This window comes from Brassica napus, unplaced genomic scaffold, assembly GCF_020379485.1.
Source record: "Brassica napus cultivar Da-Ae unplaced genomic scaffold, Da-Ae ScsIHWf_2447;HRSCAF=3160, whole genome shotgun sequence".
Lineage (NCBI taxonomy): Eukaryota > Viridiplantae > Streptophyta > Magnoliopsida > Brassicales > Brassicaceae > Brassica > Brassica napus.
This window is the reverse complement of record NW_026015779.1, coordinates 5,243-16,082: the sequence shown is the minus strand read 5'-3', so window position 1 is coordinate 16,082 and position 10,840 is coordinate 5,243. Positions and strand designations below refer to the sequence as shown.

General features: G+C 30.2%; 3 protein-coding genes across 4 annotated transcripts; 1 reads left to right on the top strand and 2 right to left on the bottom strand.

Annotated features, from left to right (window-relative positions):
- Positions 1-201: 201 nt before the first annotated feature.
- On the top strand, positions 202-980 carry LOC125601116 (heavy metal-associated isoprenylated plant protein 2-like). 2 transcript variants are annotated; one of them, XM_048773491.1, is made up of 3 exons: positions 202-320; positions 415-490; positions 571-980. In XM_048773491.1, exons 1-3 carry the CDS (start codon positions 309-311, stop codon positions 858-860), a joined length of 378 nt encoding a protein of 125 aa, XP_048629448.1. In that variant the 5' UTR covers positions 202-308; the 3' UTR covers positions 861-980. The 2 variants fall into 2 exon arrangements, with proteins under 2 accessions (XP_048629448.1, XP_048629447.1); XM_048773490.1 differs by lacking the exon at positions 202-320 and having other exon boundaries at positions 364-490.
- A 3-nt stretch (positions 981-983) lies between these two features.
- Positions 984-7,397, bottom strand: LOC125601119 (flap endonuclease 1-like). The gene is made up of 11 exons (XM_048773492.1): positions 7,290-7,397; positions 2,560-2,618; positions 2,410-2,470; positions 2,274-2,312; positions 2,160-2,220; positions 2,015-2,096; positions 1,824-1,938; positions 1,695-1,751; positions 1,565-1,611; positions 1,443-1,483; positions 984-1,269 (listed from the first exon to the last, which is right to left on the bottom strand). Exons 1-10 carry the CDS (start codon positions 7,395-7,397, stop codon positions 1,450-1,452), a joined length of 663 nt encoding a protein of 220 aa, XP_048629449.1. The 3' UTR covers positions 984-1,269; positions 1,443-1,449.
- A 338-nt stretch (positions 7,398-7,735) lies between these two features.
- On the bottom strand, positions 7,736-9,623 carry LOC106380082 (transcription factor MYB86-like). Its single transcript, XM_013819904.3, has 3 exons — positions 8,965-9,623; positions 8,750-8,879; positions 7,736-8,639 (listed from the first exon to the last, which is right to left on the bottom strand). The coding sequence occupies exons 1-3, from the start codon at positions 9,095-9,097 to the stop codon at positions 7,892-7,894; spliced, it is 1,011 nt and encodes a 336-aa protein (XP_013675358.1). The 5' UTR covers positions 9,098-9,623; the 3' UTR covers positions 7,736-7,891.
- Positions 9,624-10,840: the final 1,217 nt, after the last annotated feature.

Sequence of the window (10,840 nt, the reverse complement as noted above, 5' to 3'; positions counted from 1 at the left end):
CTCACCAAGAAAAACTATAATTTAATAACTCAAATGTACATATATTAATGAATTTATATGTAAACACATGTATCACTTATGTATACAGGTACCAATGAGTTCGTTGACGCAAAAAGTGTGGGATGAAAAGGCTTATTTAAAAGTCAAGTCGCTTCTCAAAACTGTTACAGAGAAGCTTCTTCTATTAAAGGAAGATGTTGAGAAATGATGAGAACATCAAGAGACAAAACTCTATATATGTTTCTAAGTTTCCTCTCCTCTAATCATATTTCTAAATCATATATTCTTCCTCCATTAATCTCTCCATCATGACGGTTAAGGTAAAAAAAGAAACATGATCATACCTACTAATATGAAAGCCATATGGTTTCTTGTCATAACTCATTCGGTTTCATTTGGTTCGGTTTTGAGCAGAAAGTCGAGATGCAAGTGGACATCAACTGTGGAAAATGCAAAAACCAAATCATGCAAGCTGTCACAGAGCTAGAAGGTATTGCTTTTTTTTTTTTCTTAAAAGAAGTGTTAACAAATCCACGGATATAATTATAAAGACTGAGATTTTGAATGCAGGTGTGAATCAGGTTGTACTGGATGAAGAGAAGAGCTTGCTAACAGTGGTGGGTACAATGGATCCCATCTGCATTGCAGAACAGCTTAGGAAGATCAAACAGAATCCAGTAGTAGTCAACATTGGACCACCAAAACCTCCAGAGGCCAAACCAGAAAAGAAGCCAGAGTGTTGCAAGCCTTGCCTTCCATACTACCACAATACATGTGACCTTCCATACTACAACTACAATACCCGTGACATGGTATCAGTTAGCTCCTACGAAAGCGGAAGCGGCTGCACCATTGTTTGAAAATCCCTCATTCCATCTCTTAGCCCTTCTTGTAAAATCCTGCTCTTTGTGGTCAAGACAAAGTTTCTTATGCAATCATGTTTCATACTTTCCTGTAATGAATCTTTGTTATTAGCTGAACCAAGGCTTAAAATATTATTGAAAATATATAATTTAACATGTAGATGTGCTTTTACAATGGTTACAGAAACAGAGAAAAAAACAAAAAAGCAAATAGACTGCTAAAACTTAGGAACAATCATCACAGTTGAGTGATCTACTCCCCAGATCTTTGCAGTAAATTATCTACTAACTTACACAGCCTTCAGCTTGATAACAACTTGGACTGTGACTTACTTCTTCTTCCTCCCACCACCACCTCCCTTGGCTTTCTTATTGCTGCTCCTTTAGTGTTACTCTCTGGGGTTTGCTATTACCAAATAAGAAACAGTTTGTCAAGCACCAAATGAACTATGTATATCCAGAAACATGTGAAACACAAACTAGAATGCTTTAATGATCCCACTGATATGCAAGATAGTTTCACTCATTTACAAGTCAAAAGAGAGGATCTTAAGAACTAATGGGTTCAATTAGACAAACCTTTCTCTTAGTTAGCAACTGGCTTGAAAAAAGACTCCAGCCTGCGAAATGTTTCATAGAGAAATGAGTGGAAGGAGAGTTACAACCTAAGTTCACCACTCATTTGTTTGAAAGGTGCAAACCGTCCTTGTGAGGACTTGTTCTTTGCAGATTTGATTTTCTCTACAGCCTATATAAAAAATAAAAAAAAATGACAAGAATAAACGATTTGAACCTGTATGGTGATGCAGAACAAAGTATGAATAACATTACCTTGGTTACTCTATCTATGTTGAATCCATTTTCATTCACCAAAAACTGAACTATACCCTGTGGCAAAGAAGAAGAAATAAATCTGAGGTAACTAAAATCATTTATTGAAGAATCTAAATGGGTTTAGACCTCTTCATCTGGAGAGGTCCACTTGATATCAAGCTGCTCTTCATCAGTTAAGACATCAGGTTCTTTAAAAAGTTTACGAGCTTCATTGTATGGCCATTCCTCAGGTATTTGATACCTATACATAAAACACCAAAACAGTTAAAGTCTTCACCGAATCAAATTACTCGTTGATAATTTTAGAGGAGGTAAACCTTTCTTTGTTTATATTTTCGAGTATAGTCTCAATAGAACCATGCTGGCGAATGAGCTTTAGCGCAGTCTGCCCACCAATACCTAAAGAAAAACCACAATGATAATCTGAAGATAAAAAGAGATAAAGTAAGAATCTCTAGATACCTCGGATGCTGTCACAGTAGTCACATCCTGACAATATGCACAAGTCGATGAACTTCTTAAACTACGCACTTCCAGTAGTTAAATAACTGAGAAAGCCAAGCAAGACTAACAAACCTCAATAGCACCAGTCAAATCCGCAGTTGCATCTGCTCTCTTCGAGTACCTGAACCAAGAAGGTTACCAACATAGTAAGCAAAACTCATTTGTGCAGCACTCAAGATACTAAAAGCTTACCGTTTAGCTAGATTTACACAGGCTTGATTCCAGCTTCAAGAAGACGGACTGTTCCATTAAACATCCCTTGCAAATGGCTACAACATTACACAAACAGGAGACAACACATGAACATAAGAACACAAATGCTAAACGACACAAAGAGAGCAACACATGAGAGAGTAACCTAGTGACTTCACCAGCTTCATTGGTAAGCATCTCAGTCCCAGTTCTCCCCACCACAATCTACAACATAATCGATACAACATAATCGATTCACTAGGTGTGGGCTTTAAAGTAGTTTAGGCCCATGGGCTATGCATTCTCTTGGTTAGTCAAAGAGTTTTGGTCCTTTGTTGGACTTATTTTGGAGGAAATATGTAAATATTCTAATTAAGAGATCGATGTCGTCCTGTGGCGAGTGATCTTTTAGTTAAAAATCATATGGAGATTGAGCAAAGGAAAATGTACTCGAGTTCCCTGATTAATAAATTTTTATTGTTAAATTATTTGTATTGTAGTCATTATAATATATGCCAGTAAGGAAAAGAAAAAAAAAGAGTTTAAGACTATGACCAATATTAAAAGTACTCGTGTTCAAAACATGCAACTGCATACACACAGTTCTTCTGAATGTTTCAAACACAAATGTTTGAGGTTATAACTTTTTATTGGTAGTTTTATTTTGATATTTTTCCATAAGAACCGACTCTGAACATAATCATTTTAAAAGTAGTGTTGATAACCAACACAGTTCAAATGAAATTTTAAGTTTGTCTAACCCAAGTTTTTTCCCCCGTAAATTAAACACATTTTGTTTCTTTTTTGGAGCTTTAATATGAATTTGATGTAAGTTTTAATTAAGTCCAATATGAAAAGATATGTTTTTGAAAATATTTCAACAAGTTTGATCAATTCATATATAGGTTTTGGTTGTTGTATTGTAGCCAAAACATTTTATGTGAATTATATGTAATTAAGTTTGAAAATATAATATTAATTCGAATATCATTGTTATCGTACGAAATGTTTGTTTTCAAAGATTTTATTATAGTACTCTCGCGTTTTAAATATCAAGCCCCCATGACTGGTTGATTGATAATGCAACTTTATAATATTGCCTTGACACCACCACACCGTTGTCTTTATCAATAAGCTAGATTTTTGTTTACGTTATCGTTAACTCCATCTTAAAACGACAACGATCCTTCTGAAAAATATGATACAAAAACAACCCCATACACACATATATATATGCTCTTTTATTTTAAAGACAAGTTGAGAAACTTAAAACAACAATGATCGAATAAAACAATAGAGCTATAGTGATATTTTTTCTGATTCTAATATAGAAATGAATATTATGGTTAAAGTAGGGCCTCGATTATTTTGGCTCACATGCAAATTATGAGGTGTAAGGATAAGAAAATTCCTTTTTTACAAGTCTTCAAAATAAAAATGATCAAGTCATAAACGTTTGCTTTTGAAAATTCTAGAGAGTCTCTGTATTTATATTCTCATTCAACAATTAATCAACTTTGGAGGAAATATTAAAAGAATGGTCTTTTTGGCTTTGTATGACATCGCTTTGTCTCTATTGATACTTGAAATGAAAAATATAAAAAGAAACAAAGAATCATCAATATATTAGAATTAAACTAAAATATATCATCATAAATTTGAAGAATTAATAGAGTCGGACCGAAAATATAGGCATTTCCTTATCAATTATCAAAGAGAGCAAGATAAAGAGAAGCCGTAGGCGTCAGTCTTTCAAATAATAGCCGACAATATATGCAACTTTCATCTCTTCTTTTGATTTTGGTTTACGAAAAAAAAACTGTATAATTGCTCAGTCACATCATTTTCATATAAGGCTCGATACACAGATATTCAATAAGTCCATGATCATGACCATCATCACCATTTTAAGGCTATAGCATGTCAAAATTTTCATCAATGCACATTTTTACGTTACTCTTGTTTAACTGACAAGTTGGTTGGGGTTAGGCACTTAAACTGATATGTCCTAATTAACTAGTAATAAAATCTTGAATGTAACGACATTTTTCTTTGTTAAACATTAGCTTTTTGCATGGCTTTTCTAGTTTTATCAACACTGTATCAGCAACAAGGGTCCCAAGCATAGGACTTTTGGTCCACCTCCAAAAAAACACCAACCCAAAAGCTGCCCTCATGTGAATTATTTTGGGATATTGTCAGAAGAGTACATACACACCTTCGAATTACGTATTCACCATCGTACAAGATCAAGGGTCCCTTCTACCCCCATGACTTCTTTCTTCTTATGTAAACGATGACCATAAATCGAAACCTAGACTAGTTTGTGGAACTTTCAATTGTTATGTTAATTTCCTAGACACTGAGTGTATTAGACTTGTAAAAAGCTTATGGTCATTTATAATTTTATCAATTTTGTATTTCTAAAATAAACTGATGAATGACGATCTCAGAAACAAAATATGATTTGAAAATCAACTATAAAGAAATGTATTAAGTTTGTTACAAAAATATATATTTAGTTTAAAAAATTAAGAAACAAGTATGTGTAAATTAGTCTTCTTTCATGCACGGAAACTTTGAACTCCAATTGGTCTTTCACATGCTCTCTCCTCGTTTTGCATATTACATCTTCCTATTCTCACACGTCGTTTTCAAAACTGTGGGAAATCGATTTTGAGAAGTAAAAACAATGAGTATGAGAACTGTTCACAAGTGAAGCACATTTTTATCACTCTTTCTAAAGGAGACACAAAGATATGGACTTCGATCCATTCTGAGGTATGAAATGTTTCATTCACACATTTTTCACTTATGATTCAATCTCAATAGCTAAACCGGCTAAATCTAGAGAAGTTTTTTGGGATAGAGAAATATCAGGTCTTGACTTCAAATTCTGAAACTCGACAAAAATTAACCGTCTATTATTTTTTCTGTCTACAATCAACTAGAGAAAAAGTAATAATTAGTAAAACCCAAAACTTCTTAGTAAAAAAAAAAGAAATTCTCTAGGATAGCTTTTTAGTTTATTTTCACAAAAATAACTCTCAATAAAGAAAATGACCAAAATAAGTTTTATTAAAGGTTTTTAGTAATTAAACTCCCCAACAAAAGATTAATCGTAAAAAAGTCTCAACTAAAAATTATGTGAAATAAACCCTCAACTTTAATTTCGTTAACATATGTTACCCTCCGTCTAAAAAACCGTGACGGAGGGTGACATACATTAACAGTGTATAAGTTGACGTTTATAATGTTGAAAACTTAGTTGAGTGGTTTTTTTACGATTCTAAAATAGTTGACGGATTTTATTACTAAAAGTCATTAAATGGTTTAAAAACTTTATTATCATTTATACATTGTTTTATATTGATATAAACCTTTAAAACTAATTTATAAATTTTAAAAAATTACTTTATAACTGATTTATAAAGCTTCAGAAATATTTTAATACATTTACATATGATTTATAAGGTTTCACAATGATTTTATAAGTTTTTACAATTTATGCTACTTGTTAGGATAAAACAATCTAGCATTCTTCGTGATTCTACTGAAACATAAAGTAATACAATAAATCAAAAATAATATATCAAATATATTATTTTATTGATCAAGAAAACAAAAATATAAAGTATTTGTTCAGAAATCAATCAGAATAAAAATAATCATGCATTATTTTTGGGGGATAGGAGGAAGTATGAGTCGGAGGACGGAAATCATGAAAATAGAAAAAAATGCGTTCTACTCTAAATAGAAAGATTGACTTCATAGATGAATTATCCTCGACACTACTTAAAACTTAATATAACTTAGAAACTTTAAATTTTTGATATTTGACAATGACGACGTAAACACACAAATTTTTTTATATCACTATTGCCAAATATGAAATTATTTAATATTTTGAAGTTATATTAAGTTGTAAGTATTACTAAAAATTATTAATTTAGGATGTATAAATTAATTTTATAATAAATTAATGTATTAAAATTTATAAATTAGTTTTAAAGGCTTATATCAATGTTAAAACAATGTATAAATGATAATAAATTTGTAAACCATTTAATGATTTTTAGTGATAAAACCCCTCAACTATTTTTAAATCGTAAAAAAAACCATCAACTAAGTTTTCAACATTATAAACCCTCAACTTATAAACCGTTAATGTATGTCACCCTCCATCACGGTTTTTTAAACGGAGGATAATATATGTTAACATAATTAAAGTTGGGGATTTATTTCATAAGATTTTTAGTTGGGGGTTTATTTTACGATTAATCTTTAGTTGAGGGGTTTAATTACTAAAAACCCTTTTATTAAAGGGTTAACTAATCTAGACTTATGGTTTAGAGTTAATAACATCTCCAATGGTGCATCAAAATGAAGGAAAACATCAAAAAATGAGGGAAACTTATCTCCAATAATACATCACTTTGAGGGAAAAAATGAGTATATGAACAGTATTCCATCAAATTTGAGGGAACACTATTCACAACTTCATTTTGATGTCAAGTTTTTTTTATTTACATAATAATCTTTTATTTTATGACAATCTTTATTTTATGCATAAACAAAACATTAACACTAAACAAAAATTAGATTATTTGTCAAATTAATTTATCCTTTCTTATAGTATTATAAGTTCTAATATTCCATATATCTATAGTAAACGTAATGATTAAATAGTAATTCTAAGATATGTGAATTCCTAGCTTTTACAAAACATATTCCAAAATCATTTTATTGAATTATATTCTAAATTTATGGATATTATCATATTCATAAATGAAAATACGGTCGATATACTTTGTAATGTAAAAAACAAAGAAAAAAATATGAGGCACACTTGTTAATATATGTTTAATAGTACAAATTTGTGGGTTCATTGCTCACGCATGCATCTCGTTGTCCGGAATCACTTTTCCGAATAAGTCCCCACTCCAAGTTAGGATCTATTAACCTCTTCTTAAAGAAAAACACCGCCCATCTTGACCGGGACATTTTTACTTTATTTTCTAGGTTGTGTTTGTTCTTTTTCTGAAATTTTTTTATAATCAGTGAATAACATTTCTCAAGGAAAGATATATAAAAAAATTAACGTGACACTCTATTAAGATCAAACTCATGACAAGGAATAAGATGAAAAATTAACTACATCTAAGCACGCGGAAAAATACATTAGGAGAAAATTTACACAGCCAAAAGCATATATATAAAAAAAGATGTTTTCACCTCTTTGCCAGGAACCTAAGCATTGTAAATAGTCCTTTCCACCGTGAGTTAAACCCAAGTGGCGGAAGTTACAGCCGCAACCCCTTTACCACTAGGCCAACTCAACCTTGGTAAAAAAAAAAGCATATATATACTTAATTAAATACATGCAGAATATTATATATATTTATATATGTCAATCAAATAAACTCCGGTCCGTGAACGTGGATAGAAAATGAAAAAAAAAAACACTATTTAGGCACTCTCTAGCACATGTTAATAATCTAAAGGCTCTGATGAAACGCCATGTTATTAAGCTTCTGAAGGTTTGTACCGTACAAATCAACCTCAGCATTATGCAGTAATCTCGCGGCGCTTTCGTTTAGTGATGACGATGATCCCAAGTAGTACTTGGCAATGTCTGGCTTCACTTCTGCTTTTAAACCAGTTTCTGAACTTTGGTTATGTTCTGTGTAATGAAGAATCTCTGATGGCCATGACTTCATGTCTTCATGATAATGAGGATCCATTACATGATTATTATTATTATTCATGATTTGACTAGCTTCTGTGTAATGATTACCAAAGAAAGCATTATAAATACTGTTTCTCTGAGATGGAACTGTGTTTTTGCAGTAGCTGAGCTCCCAATTGTTTGGAACAGGGTTGAAATTTGAACTCATCTGGTCTAAAACTGTTGGTGTAGTAGTACTTGAACTGAAGCAAAACGCAACGTTTTGATTAGCCGTCGTCTTGATCTCCGGGAACCAACACGGACCTGGTTGTGATGAGATGACCATCGACTGATCATGGTTGTTTATTATCAAACTCGTTGACTTTGATACTTCTGAAGTAGTTGATGACGTCAGCTTCTGATCTATGACGTTAAGAGTTTGAAGGTCGCTTACTAAGGGTTTATGTGTTGTTGGGTCAATGCCTTTTATTTTCAGCTTCTTTTTAAGACATGAGTTCCAAAAGTTTTTGATCTCGTTGTCTGTTCTTCCTGGTAACCTAGTTGCAATCTGAGACCATCTACACAATTCAAAATCGATTCAGACAATGAAATATGTTTCAAATTTTACATTATTATTATATATGTATTCAAAACTCTATATAAATTTGTTGTTAATTTGTTAATTAACCTGTTCCCTAACGCAGCATGGAGCTCAATAATCAAGCTCTCTTCATCTTGAGAGAATGCTCCCCTCTTTAAGTCTGGTCTCAAATAATTTATCCACCTAAGCCTACAACTCTTTCCACATCTCTGTAAACCTATATGATCATACCAACCATAAATATAAACATTTAATACATATCTTTAACTTTTCAAATATAAGAGCACATGATGAAACCAAACCTGCGAGTTTGGGGACAGAACTCCAACAGCCATGACCATGTCTAGTTATGTAATTGAGAAGTTTCTCATCTTCTTCAGGAGACCAAAGTCCTTTTCTAAGCTTTTGCTTATAACAACAGGAATGTCTTCTCATACTTATATATAATATGCATATGAATGAAGCAATTGATATATAAGAGTAATGAAGAAATAAGAAGCAACTGATTTTTTCTTTTTTTGAGAAAAGAGGCTATAGATTGCTGTAAATATAGGGAGTATTATGACATGTGAAGGTTCTATAAGGTGATAGAGGAAGGAAGATGATGGAGAAATTATTATAAAATGAGAGTAAATGTGATTGGCGATTTCGGGTGTAAAACTTTTATAATCCTTTGCTTGATATAATTGACACCTTTTATGGGACCACAATATAGGAAAAAAAAAACAAGAGATGAACTAAAAACCTAGTAGAAAACTGTTTGTTTCCTTTACAAAATAGAAAGAAAAGTGGTTAATATTTTAGAGATCAAAAATCGTAAATTTTTATTATTTTTTTCTAAATATATAGATAAAAAATAAAGTCATACATTGGCTGCAAGAATTTATCTATAAGACTACATTTAAATAACAAATTAACATTATTCTATTTCTATCGTAAATTTATAAAAACTATTACCCTCGTTTTATTACACTGTGGTTTTATAAATTTTCACACACATAAACGTACATACTTAATTTTTTTTGTTGTACTTTCCATTAGTATACTTAAAAAAATTAGTTCTCCACTTAATAACCTAAATACAAAGTGAATTTTGATTTGGAGAACAAAAATAAAACTGTATTGTCTAACGAAAATAGTATAAAACTTAGTGGTTAAAATAAAACGAATGCACACCCTTGTTTTTTTTTAAAAAGAAAGAGAAAAATTAATTTCTCCAGCTGATTAGATGACTATTAATTCTAGTGTTGACAAAAAGTTAGTGTTCAAGGATACAATATACTACTAGGTTAAGACCCGCGTCTTGCGCGGGATAAAAATTATATATATATATAATTTTTAAGTATTATATATTTTTTACATATTATGAAATAATAAATATATATTGAATAATTAAAAATTTAGTAACTATTATGTATATAATTAAATTGGTACAAATACTTAAATAAATGTTATTAATCCAGACAAATTTTTTTTCTATTTCATATGATATAAAATTAAGTTTAAATGATATTAACATAGATATATTGTACATTTTTAATATTGACATCTGTTAAAAAATATTTCATACTCATATTATTTTTGATCGTTTTTATTTCTTTATAACAAATTTTTTAAATCAATGATAACAATAAAAAAATTGTGGGATTTTTAATAGTTTTAAAAATTTATAATTTTAAAAACATTCAAGGCAAAGTTTAAAATCTAAATATTAAGTTGTCAATAATTTTTCAAAATGTTTATCAAAAACATTCAAAGCAAATTCGAAATTAAAATACTTATGTATTTTATATGGTATATAATTTATTTCTAAAAAAATATTAATATACATATATATATTATATTTATTAAATGAGACTTCCTACTTATGTAATTTCGTAATCATTTGTATCTTGTTATACCATAAATTTTAAACCATGGATCACAAAAATTTTAATGTGAGATTTTTAACAACTTTAGTCAACTTTAGTCATTTATATTCGTTTTTAAAAATTCAAAATATAACATATACGAAAAAATCTAAATTTTTATTATATAGTTAGTGTGTTTATTTAATTTATTTTAATAAGTTAAATCTTTTAAAAATGATAGAGAATAGACTAATTTTTATCAAATCTTTATTATTCAAAATCATTAATTGTCATATATACTTTAGCCACATTAGGTAATTCTATGATT

What these genes read in the sequence shown, in the direction of transcription:
- LOC125601119 (XM_048773492.1), bottom strand. Translation starts at nt 7,397, where the DNA reads ATGTCCCGGTCAAGATGGGCGGTGTTTTTCTTTAAGAAGAGGTTAATA. An exon ending in AAGCTGGAATCAAGCCTGTG is followed by an intron (nt 2,313 to 2,409) that starts TAAATCTAGCTA and finishes AGGTACTCGAAG; the next exon opens with AGAGCAGATGCAACTGCGGA. An exon ending in ATTTGACTGGTGCTATTGAG is followed by an intron (nt 2,221 to 2,273) that starts GTTTGTTAGTCT and finishes GGAAGTGCGTAG; the next exon opens with TTTAAGAAGTTCATCGACTT.
- LOC125601116 (XM_048773490.1), top strand. Translation starts at nt 364, where the DNA reads ATGGTTTCTTGTCATAACTCATTCGGTTTCATTTGGTTCGGTTTTGAG. An exon ending in AGCTGTCACAGAGCTAGAAG is followed by an intron (nt 491 to 570) that starts GTATTGCTTTTT and finishes TTTTGAATGCAG; the next exon opens with GTGTGAATCAGGTTGTACTG.
- LOC106380082 (XM_013819904.3), bottom strand. Translation starts at nt 9,097, where the DNA reads ATGAGAAGACATTCCTGTTGTTATAAGCAAAAGCTTAGAAAAGGACTT. An exon ending in TTCTGTCCCCAAACTCGCAG is followed by an intron (nt 8,880 to 8,964) that starts GTTTGGTTTCAT and finishes ATGATCATATAG; the next exon opens with GTTTACAGAGATGTGGAAAG. An exon ending in CATGCTGCGTTAGGGAACAG is followed by an intron (nt 8,640 to 8,749) that starts GTTAATTAACAA and finishes TGAATTGTGTAG; the next exon opens with ATGGTCTCAGATTGCAACTA.